The 23139-nt window shown below is 24.6% G+C and overlaps 3 protein-coding genes across 3 annotated transcripts; 2 read left to right on the top strand and 1 right to left on the bottom strand.

Annotated features, from left to right (window-relative positions):
- Window positions 1–627: 627 nt before the first annotated feature.
- Window positions 628–2559, bottom strand: LOC145839134 (lipase member K-like). The gene is made up of 4 exons (XM_082946744.1): window positions 2512–2559; window positions 1899–1981; window positions 1099–1375; window positions 628–813 (listed from the first exon to the last, which is right to left on the bottom strand). Exons 1-4 carry the CDS (start codon window positions 2557–2559, stop codon window positions 628–630), a joined length of 594 nt encoding a protein of 197 aa, XP_082802870.1.
- A 1611-nt stretch (window positions 2560–4170) lies between these two features.
- On the top strand, window positions 4171–9302 carry LOC145839133 (uncharacterized). The gene is made up of 7 exons (XM_082946743.1): window positions 4171–4354; window positions 4632–4754; window positions 4869–5007; window positions 5110–5179; window positions 8471–8591; window positions 8868–8982; window positions 9194–9302. Exons 1-7 carry the CDS (start codon window positions 4171–4173, stop codon window positions 9300–9302), a joined length of 861 nt encoding a protein of 286 aa, XP_082802869.1.
- Window positions 9303–9485: 183 nt separating this feature from the next.
- LOC145838491 (uncharacterized) lies at window positions 9486–13654 on the top strand. The gene is made up of 10 exons (XM_082946094.1): window positions 9486–9568; window positions 9787–9834; window positions 10135–10263; window positions 10598–10670; window positions 10975–11123; window positions 11509–11615; window positions 11967–12105; window positions 12320–12381; window positions 13082–13260; window positions 13506–13654. Exons 5-9 carry the CDS (start codon window positions 11000–11002, stop codon window positions 13175–13177), a joined length of 528 nt encoding a protein of 175 aa, XP_082802220.1. The 5' UTR covers window positions 9486–9568; window positions 9787–9834; window positions 10135–10263; window positions 10598–10670; window positions 10975–10999; the 3' UTR covers window positions 13178–13260; window positions 13506–13654.
- The last annotated feature ends 9485 nt before the right edge of the window (window positions 13655–23139 follow it).

Genomic DNA, 23139 nt, shown 5'->3' with positions numbered 1-23139 from the left:
CTTTCAAACAATAGAATACTTTTATCTACTTTATACTTTTAAGTTTTACAACTGTAAATATACATAAATACAGCTATAACAATAAAATACGCGTAAATATTCACAAAAAAAGAAGATCAAGAATAAGAAAAATAACGTTTTTGAACTTAGTCTCGCACGTGTTACATTATTTTAAAATCAAACATGAATTTTCACAAAACTATGCCGACAAAACAAATCAAAAAAATCAATGTTAGATGGCAGTGACTTAATTAGCAGAAACTCAGCATTTTTACCAGTTTTACAAACACTTAGAAGCATCTTATTATTTCTCACACTACAACAAGACTACAATTTATTATCTTTTAACTAATTTAAACAAAAACCACAATCCCCTTCTACAGTGGGGGTGATGTTTAATTAAAGGTGCGTTACCTAATACTCGCTTAGTCAGCTTTTTTATTATTCTTTTTTATATTTATACCCTTAAGCCTAGCCCACCTTACCCAAACATACTAAAAACTAACTAAAAGTAAAACTTTAAATAAATAAAATCAAAAATAACATAAAAAAAGTTTTTTTTAATGCTGACCCAGCAAATTTTTGGGAAACACCTTGAATTTCAAAATCCCCTTCCACGGTTTGTGTTCACTTGAGCCGCTTGACGACCTCCACCGTTTTTCCCTCCTTCCTCCTCTCGCGCCTCCTCCTCAGCTTCCTCACCACGTCCCTGTACACCGGCCCCTTCGAGGTGTTCCCGTACACGAAGTCGGCGTGGCTGAACCCGTTCACCCTTTTCACGCTCCTCACGTAACTCCCGTTGACCGATCTCACCTGCGTTCGTTGAAAATTGTGTAATATTTAGTATGAAACTGCTGTTTTGTTGAAAAAAAGCTGTTTTGTTGTGTAAAATTAAGTTAGTTGTATAAATCAGCTTTACTCTTTTTGTATATTTTTTTTTGTAAAATTAGTTAATTTTTATAAATTAGCTTTACTTAATGTTAATACAATATGTTATGTTTCAGATTAAAACACAACCTTGCTTATTAGATAGCTAAAAGTTAACATTGTTCCATTATTAAAACAAACAGATTGAAAAGTCCCGTTAACCGATCTGACCTGTTTCATGCAGTCCCTCACCGGCACCATGTGGTCCCTGGTCCCGCAGTAGAAGTGGGTGGGAACGTCGAACTTGGAAAAGTCGTATTCGGGCGGCTCGGTCCGGTTGTAGCGAAGCGCGTTGGTTTTCGCGCCGAAATCGTAAAAGTGCATTTTGGCGCGCGTTCCGCTCCGCTGCTCCTTGAACATCTGCATCCAGTGGTTGATGTTTCGCGACGACGTGGGCCTGAAGTACTGCTGCAGGAAAACCGACAACTTGTCAGAATTGTGGCCGTATCTGAAAATCGTAAGTTGTTTCAGTTTTGGTTATTTTTGTGAAAAAAAACGCAGTGCTAAATTGCATACGTTTGTATAAGCTTACAAAATACATACTTAAATAATTTTAAATGGTTTTTTTTAAATACTAATTTAAGTTTTAAAGTTAAATTTTTAAACTAAGTTTTTGGAACATATATGTGTCTAAGCACACAGTTAGTTTTAGTAGGTTGATTTCTTATCATGGTTAAATTATCTATTTATACAATCTAAAAAAATTATACAAAAAAAAAGTATATGTTCCTAAGTATGACTTTGAAGTTTTTGCTACAGATAATATACTTTACAAACTTTTTATAAATTCTGACCAGTTTACAGGAAAACTAAAAAAGTTATGCACTAGTTTATAACTTTTTGCAACTAAGCTTATACTGTTTCACAGAGTGATATAAATTTACAACAATATAAATTTAATAATTCATATTGTTTTTATACATAACACTATTTTTTACAGACACTTAAAAATCAACCAACGAAAAAAAAACCTGCTGAAGCCGGCTGCGTTGCCAATCAGATGTGAGCAAATGCCGCTGAACAGCCAATGCTGAACAACAACTATCCTCACTTTCTAGTGTAGTTTTATTATCATTCAGATTGTTTTAGTTTTACCTTATAGCTTTAATAACTTAATGAAAAGTAATGAATAGTTTCAAATAAAGTTGTTTTTATAGTTTTTACTTCGTTAGATTAAAACAAAACCAAAATAGAAAAAAAAAATCAGTTGAAGGTAAAAATTTAATTTTCAACGTGTACAGATCACAATTGCTATTTCTGACAATATCTTCAAATGATTTATATTATGGTCAACTAAATTCATCGACAAAAAATAAAATTATAAATATTTACACTTGTACAAAAACAATTTTTTGCTTAACTTGTTCAAGATCTAAACTAACTTTTACCAATTTTAAATTTAACAAGAGTTTAAGTTTTTAAACAATAACTTTTTGTAAAACTTAACATTTATTTTCTAATTTTATAATCAAATGTGTTTTTTCGTTAGTAGTTATGTAGTAATTAACAAAACAAGATAATAAACAATTTAAGAACGAAATTATTTAGTGAAGCCGTTATTCTTATAATTCAATATTTGCTTACTGACGCTACTAATTGACAGTTGCTTAAAGAGTAAAAATTGAGCAACATTTTGTGATGTATTTGATTTTTAGCTCAAAAACAGCAAAACACTATGTAATGTATGTTATGTTTCGAGGACTTATGTTTAAAAGTTACATTTTTAGTTTGAACAAGTTATAAACATACTACCTAAAGTTTAAATTAATTAAAAAAAATATCTAATTTAAGAAACAGCTTAACCAACAAACGGTAAGACTTTGTTTAGAAAGAAGTTTTATTAACTTTTATATAATTTGTTCAATTTATTAGTAATAAATCTAAGCGTGAAACTAATATCAATGTTAGCAAATAAAATTTTTAAAAAATTTCTTCTCGCTCGAACGTAATTTTTTAATCAAGCGTATGTGATTAGTGAGCATTATAAAACTTTTTCTCCAGGAAACGACCACTAAAGCTACATGCTTCGTCAGTTTTTGGGTATGAAAATTCCTCTTAACTTTTCGAACGTTTTCAGATTACTGTATTATCATAAATAAATTTTCTTTTATTCAGCTCTTTGTTTTCAATATTCTTTTTTATTTTGTTTGTTTGAAAAATTTTAAAAAGTAAATATTAACTGATTAATATATTTTTCAAAAACTCGGTATATTTTGTTTTGTCTGTCTTTAGAAAAAACTTAAACTACTTTACCTTACTTTGAATCGATTTTTATTTGACAAAGTTAATATAAAGACGTTTGTAATGTTTATATAAATCTACAACAAATCATTTAAAAGCTACATATTAAAAGCAAAGTTTACTATTTGAATATATTTTCAAATTATACATAATTTTTTTTTTAAGTTTAATAAATATAATATTTAGTATAACATAGTAAGAACAAATGCTTCAATGAAAATTTTAAATTTTTGCAGTATGAATATTAATAAAAATTTAATAATTATTTATATATTGTTTATATCAATAAACTAAACTGGTTTTTTTTAGTACTATTTAGATAAATTCACTAAAATAAATTTAAAAACGTTTTCAAATAAAAAGTTATAGTTGAAACTTTCTTATGTTAAAAATATGTTATTTTTTATTAGTTCAAGTTTTTTTATCTTTGTTTCGTTAGGCAGTTGGATTAACTTTCAATTAATTTTTATCTAACCTTAAGTTTTTTTTTACTTAAATTTTTGTTTTAATTGTTATTGAAATATTTGGTGTATGACTTATTAACAACTTTGTATAGTTTTATCTTAAGTAGCTTTAAGGTTTTCACTGGTGTATGTAAGCCTTTTGATACTTTTTAATAGAGTACTTGCAAACTGAAGTTAAAACTTAATATCTTCATATATGCTTGTATTAGTTTTCAATATTTTGTTAAAAATTATGAGCCCTACAGGGCAAAATGTAGTTTAATAAAAAAACAATGTGTACATTATCATGTTTTTATATTTTTTTTAAGTTGCTTTTAAAATTAAACTTTAGTGTATAGAAATAAACAAGTATCATAAAAGTAATTAAAACTACATATAACTAAAAAGTAGTAAATTTAAAGGTTATGACGTTGCGCTGCGCAAAACAAATAACACATTCACAACGTTTTTAAAATTTTTGATTATTTGTATACCGACTTTAAAGCATAGAATTTAAACTAAAGTGAAAATAAATTCGTAACAGTGATATTGATTAATTATGTCAAACGATGACGATAACGATAGATACGCTGTTTTTATTTTAAATGTTCCACTACAGTTTGGATCAAGCAAGCTGAACAATTTACTAAAAACCAATGGAGATAACGCCTCTCTTGCTTTTTCTCCACCTAAAAAAGGTGAAAAGTTTGCAAATGTGAAAGCAATTCTTGACAATGCAGAAGGTAGTTAGTTTTTTAGTTGTCTGAAATAGTATTTCATTTATTGTTTTTTTTACGAAAAGACAAATTGAAAAAATCCGCTACTGTTTGTTTCTTATTGACCTGTGCACTGAACACTATATTGCAGCATAAACTTAAACATTTAAAAAATATTTTAATCAATACTTATTTTTGTCTAATCAACGCTTACTACACTACAAACTTCGCCGAGCATTCTACAAAGCCGCATAACTAAAAATACGCCCTAAAGCTTAAACTTCACACATTTATATTTCTACAGAAACATTAACTTTGCTGAAGAAACGTTCGTTAAGCACAAATGTAAATGCGGCAAACCAACCTCCTAAAATTCTAAATTTTAAATTTTCATTGTTCCCTCAAGAAGAAACTTCGAAAAATCCAGGTGATTTGAATCTTTAGTCTTTAATTTTTCTGACACTAATACTTTTTTTTACTATTTTAAATACCTTACGTGATTATTATTTGCATGAAGTTAAATTCAAACGTTATTAACTAGTCAGCAAAAAAGTTCCTGACAAAATAGTAAAACCAAGTCAGCAAAACAAACCTGTAAATATTACGATGCGCTGCATACATGTCAGTCGATTAGTACCTGAAAACTTAGACGAACAGGTGTTAAGAAAAATATTTCACAAGTAAGTTTTGTATGATACATTACATTATTTATCATCTAGAAAAGTATTTATGTTGATGCTACTTATATTTTTTCTTTAAAACAAACAAACATTATGAAATAGGTATGGAATAGTAAAGTATGTGGTTTTGAACAAAGAACTATTGTTTGCAGTAATAAAATTTAGTAAACCGGTTAGTTTAATTTTACTAGTATCTTATAATGTTAATTCTTTTACCATGACCACAGCATAATAGTAAAATATCTGATTAAGTAATATCATTAAAACAATTTCAATAACAGCTGTTACGGGTAGGTCTTTTTATGTGTACTATTTTATGGGCACTATTTTATGTGTAGATTTGCTGCATTAAATTTTTGATGTGATGTCATCAAAATTATGTGTAAATTTCGGTAGGACTTTTTATGTGTACTATTTTATGGGCACTATTTTATGTGTAGAATTGCTGCATTCAATTTTTGATGTGATGTCATCAAAATTATGTGTAGTATTTAGATGTTGCTGCAATTAAGTTGCTGCAATTAAATGAAAAATAAATTACTGTCCAGGCCTTATATAAATGTTATGGATAGTTTTTGTAGTTTTAAGTTTATAAACAAACAAATAAAATATAACTTGAATAAACATAAACCAATAGTATGATTTATTTTTACATTTATTTGAGTTATATTTTTTAAACTGACAGAAGTAGTGGCTAGATTTATAAAAGATTATGGATAGTTTTTTATGTAATATTTAATAAAGAAAAAAAAATTGATTACACTTAAACAAATTGTTTGATTTATATGTATATTTATGTAGTTTATTGTTTTTATACTACCAGAATTAATGGCTAGTCATATAATAAGTAATTTTGGTTTTTTTTTTTATTTAAGATTTTATAAACAAAATTTATAAATTAAACTTGAACACACATAAACTGTTTGATTTAAATCTAAAATTGTTTGATTTATAGTTGTATATACGTAATTTGTATTTAGTAAACTTATAGAGTAGAGGTTCGACCTTATGTGTACTATTTTATGGGCACTATTTTATGTGTAGAATTGCTTCAATCAATTATGCCCATAATTTGATGTGATTTCATTCAAATTATGGGTAGTATTGAGATGTAGCTGCAATTTAGTTGCTGAAATTAAATGAAAAATAAAATACTGTCTAGATCTTATATAAATATTATGGATAGTTTTTGTAGTTTTAAGTTCATAAAAAAACAAATAAAATATAACTTGAATAAACATAAACCAATAGTATGATTTATTTTTACATTTATTTGAGTTATATTTTGTAAACTGAAAGAAGTAGTGGCTAGACTTATAAAAGATTATGGGTAGATTTTTTTAAGAAATTTTTAATAAAGAAAAAAAAACTTGAACACACATAAACCAATTGTTTGATTTATAGTTGTATATATGTGATTTATATTTAGTAAACTTATAAAAGTAGTGGTTTGCTCTTATGTGTACTATTTTATGGGCACTATTTTATGTGTAGAATTGCTTCAATCAATTATATTCAATGGGTAGTATTTAGATGTTGCTACAACTAAATGAAAAATAAAATACTTTCTAAGCCTTATATAAATATTATGAATAGTTTTTGTAGTTTTAAATTTATAAACAAACAAATAAAAAATAACTTTAATACACATAAACCAATAGTTTGATTTATTTGTACATTTATTTAAATTGTATTTTGTAAACTAACAGAAGTAGTGGATAGACTTATTAAAAGATTATGGATAGTTTTTTTATGTAATATTTAATAAAAAATCTTGAATACACTTAAATCAATTGTTTGATTTAAAAGTAGACAGTATCTTATTTTTACTTAATTGCAGCAACATCTAAATACTACCCATAATTTAAATGAAACCACATAAGTTAATTGAAGCAATTCTACACATAAAAGAGTGCCCATAAAATAGTACACATAAGGCCAAACCACTACTTCTATAAGTTTACTAAATGTAAAATACATATATACAACTATAAATTAAACAATTGGTTTATGTGTGTTAAATTTAAATTTTGTTTATAAAACCTTAAATAAAGAAATATCCAAAATATTTATAATATGCCAAGCCATTACTTCTGGTAGTATAAAAAATATAAATTATATAAATATACTATTAAATCAAATAATTGGTTTAAGTGTAATCAAGCTTTTTTTTTCTTTATTAAATTTAAAAAAAAAATTATCTATAATCTTTTAATAAGTCTAGCCACTACTTCTGTTAGTTTACAAAATACAATTTAAATAATTGTACAACTAAATCAAACTATTGGTTTATGTGTATTCAAGTTTTTTTTTTTTTTGTTTGTTTATAAATTTAAAACTACAAAAACTATCCATAATATTTATATAAGGTCAGGACTGTATTTTATTTTTATTTAATTACAGCAACATCTAAATACTACCCATAATTTAAATGAAGTCATATAAAACTATGGTCATAATTGATTGAAGCAATTCTACACATAAAATAGTGCCCATAAAATAGTACACATAAGAGTAAACCACTACTTTTATAAGTTTACTAAATATAAATTACATATATAAAACTACAAATCAAACAATTGGTTTATGTGTGTGCAATTTTTATTTTTTTATTTTGTTTTTAAAATCTTAAATAATTTTTTTTTTCAAAATATTTATAATATGCCAAGCCATTACTTCTGTTAGTATAAAAAATATAAGTTACATAAAAATAATTTTATATCAAACAATTGGTTTAAGTGTATTCAAGTTTTTTTTTCTTTATTAAATCTTAAATGAAAAAAAATATCCATAATCTTTTAATAAGTCTAGCCTATACTTCTGTTAGTTTACAAAATTTAATTTAAATAAATGTACAAATAAATCAAACTATTGGTTTATGTGTATTCAAGTTATTTTTTATTTGTTTGTTTATAAATTTAAAACTTCAAAAACTATCTATAATATTTATAAAAGGCCTGGACAGTAATTTATTTTTCATTTAATTGCAGCAACTTAATTGCAGCAACATCTAAATACTACACATAATTTTGATGACATCACATCAAAAATTGAATGCAGCAATTCTACACATAAAATAGTGCCCATAAAATAGTACACATAAAAAGACCTACCCTACCGGCTGTACCACTCTACAGTTGACGTTCTTATACGTAATGTTGTTAAATTTTATTTGAAAAAATAAGCCTTTCTAATGTTTGTATTTCTATAATATATAACAAGACGCTTAATGACTTAATCCTTGTTAAATCTTTAAAAGAACTGTTTATAGCAAAAAAAAAAATTTAGTATTTCTAGTTGTTTGTATGCGTAGTTACATAGAAGTAAATAAAAGTTTTAGAGTCTTGCTAGGTTTTATAAAACAAGTTATGCAGTCAAACACTAACTGTAAGTATTGTTTTAAGTTAATGGTTTTTTTCATTGTTTTTAACTATTTTAACACAAAAAACTTTAATCTCATAAGGAAGAAGCGGAAAATGTCATGAGAAATATGTACAGTATAACAGTTGGCCAGTTTTCTTATTCTCATTACACCGGAGTTTTGCGTTCTACAGTTCCTGACCTAAAATTAACACTTGATTTAAGTGAGTAATTTTTCACACAACATACTAAATAACAGCTTCAAACGAGGTTAAGTTTGTAATTTATAATTTTAATATACTTTATTTTAGCTATAATTTAAATTAATTCAAAATTTATATTTTTAATTGCTTTAAAATTAAGACATAACTTTAATTGAATACACTACTAAATAATACATTTTTCCTAAGATTATATAAACTGACTCAATTATATTTTTAAAAAGTAGATTATTTTTGCTTAACTTGTACAAGAAACACTGACTAAAAAAAATGCTTTAGGTGAGTACAAATATGCAGAGATAGAAAGGAAAGTACAACAAAAACAAAGAAACTTGATCGCTTATAACTTAAAACACTGTTTACCTACAGACATGCTCAACTATATAGTTAAAAAGTTATTATGTTACTAATTAACTAAACTTACGCTTGTTAACTTTTTTATTTTATATTTTACTTGGTAACTTTACTTAAAAGCAACTATAAAAAATTGAAAAGCATTTTAAAGTTTGTGAAGTAGTACCAAATAAGAGTAAATGCATTGTTTTAAAAAGAAAAAATATTGAAACGTTTTTACCTAACTTTTATTAAATATTTTGTAAATTTAGTGTGACACAAGGAAAAGGAAACGTTAGTTATACCAGTAATGCTGAAAAAATTTTTGAAAATCCCGATACTTATTTATTGAAATTTAGCTCAGAAGTAAGTTTTTTATAACTGTAGTTTAATCTCAGCAAACGCTTTAATTACTGTTTTTTGTAATAATATAACTTTTTTTTACTAAAATTTTATGATATTTTTTTTTAATGACTTACAATCTTTGAAACAACTTTTAAACCTAAAAATGAAGTACATACGAGTAATAGTGTTTAAAAATTAATAAATATATGTTAAGGAACTTGCAAATCAAGCAGTAAAGAAAGTAAACTTTACAAAAATTAAACAAGCCTGGTCTTTTGCATTGAGATATGACCCTGTTGAAGGTACGTTTAAAATGTGTAGAAAATATCTTTTTCTGTTGTTGTTTTCTTTAAATCAAAAAATAAAAATTATTTACGCTTGTTGATCAATGGTTATCTTATCAATAGCTCACATAAAATTAGAAAATAAAAATATAATAAATTAACGTTTTTTTTTACACTAGACAACTATAAATGTTAATTTTGTTTATTAATGTTAGTAAAAATATTTTTTTCTACAGCTTCTTATATTAGAGAGAAACTTATTAAAGAAAATCAAAAACATCGAGGTATTTTACTTATCTTTTGCTTAAAATGTCTGTTTTATTGTTTTAAGAACAAACATGAATTAAAAAATATCTTTATTATAAGTTTGTAATTCTGGTTTAGTTAAAGTAAAACTCAAAATAAAATTTTAAGTATAGTTTTTTATATGTTATTAATAGTATTTTTTAATATCGAGAATTGTCATAGTTTCTATCGAATGCTATAGAAAATATAGAGTAGCATAAAATTTATACGAAAAAAAGATGAGTTAATTAGTTTTAGTGCTACTATTTTCTTTGTTGTTATTTCTTTATATTTTTTAGAAAACGATTCTAAAGAAATTGAAAGCATTAATAAAAATGTGAAAAATAAAAATAAAAACCATGAGATCAAGTCAACAGAAAACATTGTAAAAAAGACTGATGTTAAACAAAACAAACAAAAAAACAAAGGTTTATAAGAAAATTAATTTTTTTTAGTTATCACCTTGTTTTGTATATTTCCAAAAAAATTTACATAGTTATTCAAAAAACTAATATGTTTGTTATTGTTAATTTTAGTGTTTGCTGCATTTAAACAAAATTAAATAAAACACACATGATTTAATCTGTTTACAAATACTTTTCACTATAATAATTAAAAGTAAAATTGATCTAATAACTGAACGACTTATTAAAACTAACCGTTTTATGCATTTTTTTATAAAACATTAGTATATCTTTTACTTTTAATTAGCATTTAAATAAGAGTAAAAAATAACATAGAAGTCCAAACAATTAAAAACAGAAACAAAGCAAACAAAAAACAGTACCAAAACTAAAGGAAACAAAAGTTCTGTAGCACAAACCAAGAATGATAGGTTGCTTAAAAAAAAAAAAAATATATTATCTCATTTTTTTTTAACCTAAACCTAAAATTACTGAAAATAAGATCAGCACTAAAATATTTTTGTAACTTTTAATTAAAATTTTTTAACAAAATATTATGCTTTATGGTAAAAAGCTTAAAATATTATTTTATATTATAAAAGTTTTAAATAGTTTAAAGTAAAACATTGAAAGTATCTAACTAACAAGTATCTAAACTTTATAAAACTAAATCACTCATGATAAAATGAAATTTTAAATGAAAACCCTTTTTTTAAGTTATTTAGTATTACACAGAATAATAGTGGTAACAAACTTTTCAATGTCAACAACACCAGATGTTTTAAAATTGTACTTTGAAAATAAAAAAAGATCTAATGGTGGAGAAGTAGAATCTGTTGATTCTCTATTGAGTGAAGTTTATATTGTATTCAAAAACGCCGAAGGTAGATTTGTTTTTTACAATTTTAGAATATTTTGTTGATAATAATAACTTACTTACTTGAATAATTTTTTTTATAAGAGTTTTATTTTGTAAAATTAGGTTAAAATTGTTAGTTTTGTATAGTTATGTAAAGACTCATACTTGTAGCAAAAACTTCAAACAAAAGTAAACATTTTTGCTTTCTTTAGTTCCGCTGGTATATAATATAAAGTCTTAAAGAAAGGTTGTTTGATGAACATAAACAGAAAATAACTGTCGTTTTATTAATTTAAAGTTGTTTATTATTTATCAAACAGCTACAGTTATTAATTTATTTTACAATTACTAATGTGTACTTAAAACTTTTTAACTCAAAGTATTTTATTAATCATATTTTCTTGTCACAGATCAAAGCAATGTGTTGAACAAGTCGGATCATGTTGTTGACAATAAAATTTTAAGAGTACACAAAAAAATAAATCCAAAGCTTTTGGATGATAGATTTCTTTTAGTAGTAAGTTTGTTCTAAAGTCATTTTTATTATTTCATTTATTCTTATATAAATAATTGTTAAGTTTTTCCTTTTAAATGGTTATTTTTAAAACAAATAAATTAAACTGGAAATAAACAACAAATTAATTCTACTATTTAGATAAATTAACAGCATTGTTTTAGATTTTTTTAAACTTAAGGCTAAAAAAACTTTTTTTTTTAATATATGTTAATTAAAGTTAAAGTAAAATTTTATATCAAAATAACTATTTAGTGCATTATGCTTAAAAATATTTACCATATTTTTAACATGATGCTATTATTATTTTAAATTAAATAATCAGATTTCTGTTTACTTCACTACAATACACAGGGTATACCAGAAAATACAGATAGAAGTGTAATTGAAATGCTTCTTGAAAATTGTGACGTAGAAAATCAAACTACACCTAAGTCTATTTTAAAAGTTGATAAAAACAGTTATTGCATTCGATACAACTCTAACAAGTCAGGTTAAAAGAGTTTATTAGAATTAGACATTAAACAATAACAAGTTTAAATAACTTCTTGATTTGAGTTTAACTAAGTGTAAAAATATTTATTTTAGATTAGTTGTTTGTTTGAATATTTTTTAACCTGTTTCAACTTTAAAACTGCGAAACCACAAAGTTATGATATATGAAAAAAAATATAAACCTGAAGTTAATTGTAAAAAATAATGTACAGGTGTTGTCCATCGAGTAAAAAACCAAGTTTTGCGAAAACCATTTCAAAACAATCTACTAACTGTAAGTTTAATTTCATATAAATAGTTTTCCAAAAAGTTCAGTGATGCATTTTATTTTTATATGTATTAGCAAACAAAGTATTTGATAATTTGAGCACACATAAATGCAGTTTTGTTTACATTTAATATAAGCATACGCTAACAACAATACGTTAACAATTTTTACAATATATTGTTTAATTTGTGCATGTATTTGTAAAAAAATTACAGAAATTTTGTTAATTTCTAAAAAATATTCTATTTTTGTTTTAAAAGAATAAGCATAAGTTTTCATAACAAAGTTACCACTGTAATTTAACAAATATAAGTTTTTACTTTTGTGATTTTTGAAAACAACAATATGATTAAAAAAAGTTTAAAACTTTTGAATCAAGAAACTTTTGAAACTAAAATATTACATTAGTATAGTTTATTTTATTGTAAAGTAGGATACTGTATGCTTTTTTAATTAAAATACCAAACTTTATAGGAAGAAAATTATGCCTACGGAATATTAATATCTATATTCTATAAGGTTGACCGTTAAATAAAAAGAGTAACAAGTTAAGCTTTCGTTTATAAAAACTTCATTGAGAAAGAACATAAAATAAATAAGAGTTTAGTTAGACATTTTCGTTCTTAGCTCCGTTGTAGACAGAATAATGATTCGAATAGTTTTCCTTCTAAGAACACCTCTTAAATTTTTAAATTCTGCTATACAGATAAGGCCAGTGTACCAAACGCATTGTTTGCGAGTTAGGAACATAAATCCCACAACGAGCAACGATCTTATTGATCTGTTTTTTTTCAAATGTTGAGAGGAGTAATGGAAGAAATGTGTCTTCAGTTAAAAGGATCATGAACGGATCTGAATGTCTCGTCTTCTTTGCTGATTGCAACAGTATGTATTGATCGTTTATTATATAAGTTTTGCTTTAAATTACGTTTTGATTAATTTTGATTAAAGTTTTAGTATTAAATGTTTTACATTATATTTTTAGAACTATTAAAGTCAATGTATGAACTAATTAAACATTTTCTTACTCAGGTCTACATATCTATTTAAATAAAAATTTAAAACACTTTACTGAATAAAAGTTTTTTTGTATTACAAACATTAAAATCAAAGTTTGTTATTACTTACAGCGGTGGATAAAATTGTAAAGAGCAATAAGAAATTGGAAATTGATCATTTCGAATTAAAAGTCGAATATTGCTACGATTACATGAAAGTGTTGAACGAACAAAATAGACAAAACGAAAATTTGATTGATTTTGATTAAATGTGTGCAATTCGTTAAAAACCTTTCTAAAGTGTTTAATGCTAATAATGAAAATTACTCAAATAATTTCTTGTAACACCTTATGTTTTTACTAAGTTAATCTGAAATTTTTATGCGTTTCATAAGTAAATAACTCGTGTCATTAAATCTATATTTGCAAAGTAAAGTTTGATTTTTACTTAACGTTAAGTTTGCAAAACTTTTTGAAAATTTTCTGTAAGTTTTGAAAACTGTCTTGTAATAACTAATTTTTTTTTTAATTTGTACTTACGTATTAAACACCAGAACTATATTGTATAGAGTTACAATTAAAGTGTTTCTTTCAAAAACATGTTTTAACATGATGTGCTCATTTGTTTTGAAATTGTTACAATTTTTGAACTACTTTAAGGGCCTACAAATCTAATAAAAGCATTTTAGATACCTGATTTATCAAATTTTATTTCCCCTAAACGCAAATAACTAATGTTATTTTTTTTTTAATAACGTAAGTTACAAAAAGTAAAGAAAGGCATACCAAATTGTTAAATGCAAATAAATTGAAGTTGTACAAAAACATACATGTGTTGTTAATGTTACTCTAAAAATCTGTACAAGCCTAACACTGCCTTATAGCGGTATATTTATTTTCACTTAAAGTGAGTATTTAAAAATAGAAAATGTTAACAAAAATACTACGGCAATTCGATGCTAAATATGTAACGATTACAAGTGTTTTAATATATTTGATGAAAAAGTACTGTTAAATATTAAAAAAGAATAATCTGTCAATTGTATTACTGTTTTCTTTTAAACAATATATTTTGACTAAGAAAGATTATTAACTTATTGATTGAAAGATTCTTCAGTTTCCCAAAAAAACAACTTTTAATTATTTTTTGTAACAAATGAAATATAGTTTTATTAGATTTATGTTGACTGTATAAGATTAGATAATGACTAAACTCTTTAACTTAAACAAGTTCAATGTAAAAAGTAGTCTAGAGTTCAAAGTTTAATTTAATTTCAAAACTTCTCTATTCCATTTGTAGAATAATAACTAAAAACACAAATTCAATTATCAATAATATGCTTTGAAACTATTTGACACCAAAAAAAAAATTAAAGAATATTTTATTTTTTTAATAGAACTGCTGCAAAGCATTAAGTTCAATATAACAAAATATTATTTTAAGTTGTTTTATGCAAAATACAGCTGTACCTTATGTTATTGGAACTGAGTAGAACATATTTAGAAAAATCGATTTAAAAAACTCGAACATACGTTTTATAAATACAAAAAACTGTTTTTAAATCTTCAGCTATTACGGTTTGAAATAAATTATTTAAAAGCTTTTCACGTAGGCTTTGTGGAAAGTGATTAAGCGTAAATAATTTATACGATATATGTATAGATATATACAGCTGTCTTTTACACACCATATATTGAAAACTAAAAAAAATTAAGGTTACTGATATAAAGTAGTGCTAACAAAACAAAATAAGTCACTTTTGTATTAAGGCTTTGTTTTTGTGAGAATAAGCTCGTACTAGTAGGTTAAAAAGTTTAACTCGTACTTTTTTATAAATGATTAATTTTCGTTTTTGTATCATGTTTGTTAATTTAAAAATGTTTTTATACGAAACTTTTACAATTATAGTTACAAATTTAGAAAAAAATATTTAAGCCAGTAAAATAAAAGTTTTTGTTCTTTTTATTAGCTCTTGTGTACAAAAGTATTCAAAATAGAAATATATAGTTATGTCATTAATTAAGCTAGAAAATTGATTTAGACTTTTTTTGTAAAACTTATTAAAAAAAAAAAATTTTTTTTTATGTTTTTACTAAGGAAGTCATGTTTATTATTATCAAGTCATAATAATATCTTAATCATAATGTATTGTTTTCGTTTCCTAGCTTGCTACTTGCTACATTTTAATAGTTTATATTTTTAAACATTGTATTACTATCTCGTAAATAAAACGAAAGTTCATACTACTATTATAAAAAAAAATTAAAGTAGTTTCTAGATAATTAAAGTATTAATTTTTTAGTTTTAGTTAGATAATATAAGGATAAAATGTTTGATGTCAACATATATTTATGTAAAGATTTTCTCTAATTGTCTTCAAATACAGTGTACTTGACACAAATGTTTTCGAGAAAAGTTTAACTAGAAAAAAAGGTGTATACCATACAAGTTGTCTTTATTTAATTTATGTTAAGTTCGTCTGTTAAGTTTTGGAAGCTTCGAATAAACTTAAACAAAATTTTATTCTTTTATTATTAACTTTGTTAGTAGTTGTTAAATAAGAAAAATGAGCAACTGAGTCTCATTTCAAATTAAATAAGTTTCATCTTCGTTTATTTTCTTTTTTATAAACTTTCTGTGAACTACTTTTTACTTATTTCTACTTTATTTCATCGTTTTAGTTTGCTACGAAGCAAAAGATTATAATGTTCTCTATGTGCATTAAATCTCTTTTAAACATTTTAACAATGTAAGAAAGTGAATAAAAAAATAGTTTTTACTGAATTACATACTGCAATAGTTCAACAATAGGTTTAAAAAAATGTATAAATAGTATAATGAAAAATGATATACTTAGACAGTATTCATAACTTAAAGCATGGATGAGTTTTTAAATTTAACTTTATTTGATATTTATCTATCTTTTAAAAAACTAGTATTGTTAAATATAAAAAGGATAAAAACTATAAAACAAAGTAAGAAAAAAACAACCTTTATCCAAAAATTACTGCAATGTTTAAAAAAAGGGTTTTGGTTCAAATATAATTAAAGAAGCAAATTCTTAAGTAACTAACAGCATTAAACTTTGAGAGCTGCGGTTACTTTTATATACGCATGTTTATATATAAATATGATTACTTCATCTTGTTTTTTTTTTTTGAATTTTTTAAATATAAGTTTTATGTTATTTTATTAACTTTAGAGTACTACACCAAACTAATATATAAATTTGTCCGTGTAAAGTATTTTGAGTTTGGTAAGCACGAATTTGGAAGGAAAAAAAATTAAACTCCTTAAAAAAAATGTTTTATACTAACATTGTGAATGAAAAAAAATTTATCAGCTTTAACTTTTTAATCTAAAAGTATTTTGGCAGAAAAAAAACTTTATAGTTAGAAAATGCAAAAACTAACCATGGTTCAATTTCTATAAACTTCCTTGTTTTATTTTTTTTTTTTGGTCAAATAAGCTTCAAAATTATTTCGTTTTTCTAATCAGAGTATTAAACCCTTATGTTTTCTTTTTATAGTTTTATAGTTATTGTTCTTTCAAGCTTTAAAACTTTATAAAAGCTCCGTGAGTTCTAACTCTTGTTTTAAAACTATTTTTCTAGAACTAATTCGTATTGAATACAAATTTGTGATTCAGATGGTTTAATTTTTTTTTTGTTATTTACTTATTACACTTATACTTCAACATCAAACATTTGCTTTTCTTTTACTTTATCTTTATTAGCTTGTCATTTTTAATTTATACAACTTATTTTTGGCAGTAGATCCACAAAACGTAAACAACTCAACAAAGTTTTGATTAAACTTTAATTAAATTTTTCTTGGTTCATTTTATTTTGGGTACATTTTCTGTATACCGTTTTAAAAACACTCATTAGTCTTTTCTACTTTGTATTAACTTTTAAGCATGAAGGTGCTTACAATATACTTTTTATACATAAATTGTATTTAACATTATAGTTTTATAAGAAAGTTAACAATTTAAAAACTTTACCTAAAAACTTGCTGTAAATTAAGTTATAATTAGATTCGTTTTGTGAACGTTAACCTGTTGCTGTAGTTAGTATCATACAAAGATAATCTAAGTTTTATATTATTAATTAAATCTGTCTAAAGTGTGCTGATATTCCCAAACTAAAAATAATACTTAATCATTAAACTTACGATACTTCGTTGCAATATTTTGTTACACACTAGTTCGTTTTTTTAAGACGTTTCAAGTACAATGGTTATTAGAAACTTTTTTTTTTAAATTACGATTTATTTAGTATATTTAAATAAAACTGTCTACAGTTAGAGAAAAGTTAAGCACAAAAATAAAAGTTATTTAACTAAGTCATTTTTGTAAATGTTCTTGATGCAAACTTATCTTTATTCTAATATTTTATTTGTATTTGTACACAGGATTTATTTAAACACATTACAGGCATGTGATCAACAATCTATCTATACTATAATTTTCTGCTCAACTAAGATTTTAAAACATTATTTTGTCGTAATTAGTTTTCCGGTGTTTTTATTTGTTTTACTTTAAACTTAAATTTTTATTGTCTATAGCGTGGGTGAGGCTATACAAACTCAAATTGGAATTTGATTCGATAAAATATACAAAGCTAAACTGAAATTTGCTTAGTATTAGCACTATTTGTATAATTTTTGCTTCATTGAAATAAAAATTCGTTGAACGCAAAAAAGGTAACAGTATTAAACTAGTATATATAAAAAGCAAAACACTTACTTTGTTTAGTTTTATCCACATCTTTATCTTGAACTTGGTAACAAAATCCATTCTTGATCTTTTACTAAGTTGAAGCTTTTTTGGTCCAACTATGTACTAATTTAAAAACTTATTTTCTACAAAACAACGAATTATAACAAAAAGTAACAGACTCTATCTGCTTAAACTTTACGTCATAAGCAGATTATTTTGCTTGATTTTTTTAATGATTTTAGTTGCTATACATATTTTTGTGCAAATTCAGTTTACACAAGTAAGTTTACAAAATATTTTATTATCAAAAACAATACAATATTTCACCCTAGGTTCTAGCGCAGGGGTCGGCAGGCAGTTGGTGGTCGCGGGCCAAATTTCAAGTGTACAAAGACTTCGCGGGCCGCAGTTTTAGTTTTATTGACACTTGAATAAACTTTTAGTTTTAGTCACACTAGAAAAAAGTTTTAATTTTACCACCTTATCATTTTAAATGACTTTTAGCTATACATAGAATGCCTATTTAAATTAATATATATTAGAATAAAATTTTAGCTATACATAGTATGCCTATTTAAATTAATATTTATTAGAATAAAATTTTCTTTGACTAATATACTTAAGTGTTAATAAACTATGTATTTTCATAATAATAAGTTAAACTTAATACTTTTGTAATTTTACTTACAACCTAACTCTCTATAAAAACCAAACTTTTAAGACAATTTATGGGTTAATTTTATATATTTGTTATATTATCAACCCTTTTTTCATATTTCTAAGAGTGTTTACTTCAATAAAAAGTTTTGCGTGTTAAATAGTTTACATTCATTTCAAAATTTAGTTAACTTAATAAGATTAATACCTGTTTGTATTCCAGAAAGCTAGAACAAATTCTTTAACATAATTAATTCTCGAATACTTAATTAAAATATCTTATTAGTAACTAGTCTTTTACATGGTTGCCACTTAAAAAGCAAAAATGTCTGAGTTGTATCAAACCAGTCTAAGTTTATTAAAGTTTAAAAAAGCTAATAAATCGTTTTAATCAAGCTTAAATACCTAGTAAAAATATCATCATCAAAAAAAAGTACACTAAGTGTAAGAAAACAAGAAAAAACTACAATTGGTAAACTACACTACAGTCATAAAAACTATTCTGGGAATTAAAAGTTTCACACACACCTGAGTTTTCAAACTTTTAAAATAGCCTGTTTGTGTAGCAACCCAGTTAAAACAAAGTTCACAACATAAAGAAATGACGAAAGTTATCAACAGTAAATAAATTACATGCCAAAAAAAGTTAAAGTCAGCTTGAATGGACAATTAAGTTTCTTAAACAACTTTAACTAAAGTATAAAACTTTATTGAGTCATTAGCGAAATATAAAAACTTATTTTTTATTTAGCATTATAGCAATTCTTTATCTGCAATAAGAATATTGCATTTAAAAATATCAATTGTAAAATATAAGACGAGCTACAAAAATAAAAAAACGTTAGTTAGGACTTATTGCGAGAATGGATAAAAAAACAAATCACCAAAGTCAGTTCCAACAAAGCACATGATTATCTTTAGTAACTACAGAATTATCGGAAAAAATTGTTTAGGCAAGTTATAAAGTAGCAAAACTTATTGTTTGAAATGAGATACCGTTTATAATTGAAAATTTTTTAAAGAATTTATGTTGGCAGTAGTGAAAAACTTTTGTTTATTTCTTCAACGACATCAAAAAGTTATAGTTAGGAAATGCATTAAGGTTATAAAGTCGCATAAATAAAATTAGGACTTTAATCAATATGTTAACATGAGAGCACTAATAGAAAAACTATTGCTCATCTGAGAATTTTTATTAGAGATGTTTTTACTAACTTTGACATTTTAGTAGAATTTCTTGGTTTAGTTCCAACACGAAGCACACCAATCGGTGAAATTTCACAAGTAAAGGTGCAATGCACAAATACAAAGTTTTTAGAAGTATAATTCCTTCTTTTATTTTTAGTACAAAGTTTAATTAGAGTTTAAAAAGTGTCTTAAAAAATATATCAATATTAAAAAACACTGTTAAGCTACTTTAATATATTTTTAATAAAGAAATGTTTATTTGCTAAATTTTTTGTGTCAAATAGAAATTTCATTACTTTACATGTAAAAGTTGTTTGAAATTCCAGGTTTTTTCAAAAATTCTCAGATTCAAGTTTTTTTCCTGAATTTTTAAGCATAAATTTTCAAGTTCAAAGCTTTTCCGGGATTCAATTTTTTTGGCAACACTGATTGTTGAAACTTAAATGTACACAACAATATAAATAAAATTTTCAATTATATAAGCTGCAAGACTTAAAATTTAACATATATTATAACTCAAACTAACACTGTGGATTGAGCAAAACTTACATCATAAGTTTAATTTGCCACTCTTTCAAGCAAAAGAGCCAGCCTGAGTCAAAAAAAACATTCCTGATATTTTTGTATACAAAAAACAATTCTAGTCAAAAAATTATAAAAAGACTTTATTGGCCTGAGATTTGAAGTCTTCAAATAGTGATAGTCTGAGTGTGTGTCAATTTCTAGTTGTTTATTTGCTTGAATTTGAACTATTTGGATTAACAATGTACAAAATTGAAAAATTTACCATCTCTCAACCTAGTTTATATTAAATAGGTAGCTCCAAAAAACAGCAAATGTGTATATTGATATGCAAGGCATAAAAGTTAACCTAGTTTTACGTAAACAATGTTTTAAAAATGAAAATGTATACCTAAAAAAAAAATATCAATTTATGTCATATATACTGTTTTAAATGTGTCTGTACAAATTTAGATATTACATGTAGAAACAACAATTTCAGAAATTTATGCATAAACTAAACTTAAATTAACTAAAGTATTAAATAAAAAGTGGTTTAATATATGAGCATCTTTTTAAGTTGGTGGGCATATAAATTAATTTAAGTGCAAAGAAATCTTCTAAATAATTTAAATTTGTAAAAACAAAAATTAAATAAACCTTATTTCTTATTACTATGTTATTTTAAATGCTTTTACACTAAAATATAACATTTACAAATAAAAAATCTATAAAAGAAATTTTGGTTTAAAAAATGTTGAAAAAAATATCTAAGCTATAAAGACATGACACTTTAGTTAATTACTGTGCATTACTTTTGTACTAAATGGAAAACATTTGCATTTAGTTTATCAAATAATAGGTATTATATAACTAACTTATTAAATTCATGCACTCTTTACACTCTTTTTTCAGATAATTACTTAACTAAAGCAGTATCTTCTTCTAATTATTTTTAAATGTTATACAGAGACTTAAAACCAAACTAATCAAATTAAATCAAATTACCGAAAAAAATTTAACTTGAAATATATTTTGCTCAGCGGGCCACATTTACATGCTCGCGGGCCACAAAATTTTCTCTCGCGGGCCGCATTCCATTCAAAAAAATAACATGCTCGCGGGCCGCAGATTTACCCTTCGTGGGCCGCAATTAGCCCGCGGACCGCAGTTTGCCGACCCCTGTTCTAGCGATCGTCAGTTATTAGTTTAAAAATATTCAAATAAAAATAAGTGGTCTGTTGGATAAAATCTTTCATATTTTTTTTATTCAGTTTAGAAATAAATTACGATATTACGTAAATTCAATACAGTGCTAATTTTTGTAATAAAATTTGATTATTCATGATAAAGATACATTAACTAACTCAGGGTCGGCAGATATTTGGTAGTCGCAGGCAAAATTTCAAAAACAAAAATCTTCGCGGTCAACAGTTTTAGTTACAACGTAACATTTTTTTTTACACAGAATTTGTTTAAAAAAAAACTTTTTTCTCTCTTGTTTTAACTTATTTCAACAAAATACAGTCTATCACAAAAAGTTGTCCGCTCGAGGGGCATGGTAGCCCCGATGGAACAGATACTGCCTTTGAGTCACTTGAGATCATCTTATTATACTCTTACTTACAAGATAACAATATTAGAATATTAAACAGTATTAGAATATCAGAAAATCAAATATTAAAATATGAATATAGGGAATATGAATATCATTAATGGATATGAATAACAAATACTAATAATAATATGAATATTTAATAGAATCTAATAATTCTAAACAATTATATATAAATACAGAAAACTTAAACTATCACTAAAATACTAACTAAATCACTAATACATTATAAACAACTACGAAATTACTAAATTTTATTACTAAACAAATTAGAAATGTAAATTTGCAATTAAGAAAATCAAAAGAAAATTACAATATTTACAAATTCAATAGAAGTTAACATTAAGTTACACTAAGTTCTCTGAAGCCCCTTCATGTCACTCTACATACATAAAAAACATCTTCAAAAACAACAAAACTTCCCTATTATTACGTCATATGTTTTTTAAGCGTTCTTAGATTCATGAACTACTTTGTACTTTTAGGAAAAATAGCCTAACAATACAAAGTAACTAAATTTAATTTTGGGGTGCACTGATTTTTTTTTTTGCAGTTTAGTATGCAGAGATTTTGATTACCTCGGATATTACTGAACTAGTATATTAAAATGATATCTCATTAAATAATATAAATACAAAAACGCAAAGATTTATGACTTTCTTATATAAAGCAAACACTGGGCAAACTATAATTAACAATAGGGAAAACTAGTTTTTATATTCTTAACCTAAAAAGTTTGTCTGAATTTAATAACCAGTAAAAATCTTTAGTTAGCTTAGGTAAGATTATACAAAATAAGTGATCAACATTTCAAAAACAAAACTGACTAACCATTCTCCATTTATTATTATTATTACATTGTAGCATCGCTTTTAAACAGTTATTTAATTTTTCTGTTTACGATTTTTCAAAATAACGGCTCATATCAATAAAAAAGGTTGTCTTTCTCTTATGCAGAGCTCAGTGATTTCAAATAAAGATTTTAATAAACCTTCGAAGCATCATTTATCTTTATATTGATATTAAAGGAGAAAAACAAAACTTCGAACGATCGTAGTAAAAACAAGTTGAGCAGTTAAATT

The sequence above is a fragment of the Thalia democratica genome, chromosome 6 (genome assembly GCF_965202585.1).
Source record: "Thalia democratica chromosome 6, ktThaDemo2.hap1.1, whole genome shotgun sequence".
Classification (NCBI taxonomy): Eukaryota; Metazoa; Chordata; class Thaliacea; order Salpida; family Salpidae; genus Thalia; species Thalia democratica.
The sequence above is the reverse complement of the archived record's forward strand: the minus strand, read 5'-3'. Positions and strand labels throughout refer to the sequence as shown.

What these genes read in the sequence shown, in the direction of transcription:
- LOC145839134 (XM_082946744.1), bottom strand. Translation starts at nt 2,559, where the DNA reads ATGTTGCTCAATTTTTACTCTTTAAGCAACTGTCAATTAGTAGCGTCA. An exon ending in ACTGTCAATTAGTAGCGTCA is followed by an intron (nt 1,982 to 2,511) that starts GTAAGCAAATAT and finishes AAACTACACTAG; the next exon opens with AAAGTGAGGATAGTTGTTGT. An exon ending in AACGCAGCCGGCTTCAGCAG is followed by an intron (nt 1,376 to 1,898) that starts GTTTTTTTTTCG and finishes TACGATTTTCAG; the next exon opens with ATACGGCCACAATTCTGACA.
- LOC145839133 (XM_082946743.1), top strand. Translation starts at nt 4,171, where the DNA reads ATGTCAAACGATGACGATAACGATAGATACGCTGTTTTTATTTTAAAT. An exon ending in TTAAGAAAAATATTTCACAA is followed by an intron (nt 5,008 to 5,109) that starts GTAAGTTTTGTA and finishes ATTATGAAATAG; the next exon opens with GTATGGAATAGTAAAGTATG. An exon ending in AAAATTAACACTTGATTTAA is followed by an intron (nt 8,592 to 8,867) that starts GTGAGTAATTTT and finishes AAAATGCTTTAG; the next exon opens with GTGAGTACAAATATGCAGAG.
- LOC145838491 (XM_082946094.1), top strand. Translation starts at nt 11,000, where the DNA reads ATGTCAACAACACCAGATGTTTTAAAATTGTACTTTGAAAATAAAAAA. An exon ending in TGTATTCAAAAACGCCGAAG is followed by an intron (nt 11,124 to 11,508) that starts GTAGATTTGTTT and finishes TTCTTGTCACAG; the next exon opens with ATCAAAGCAATGTGTTGAAC. An exon ending in ATGATAGATTTCTTTTAGTA is followed by an intron (nt 11,616 to 11,966) that starts GTAAGTTTGTTC and finishes TACAATACACAG; the next exon opens with GGTATACCAGAAAATACAGA.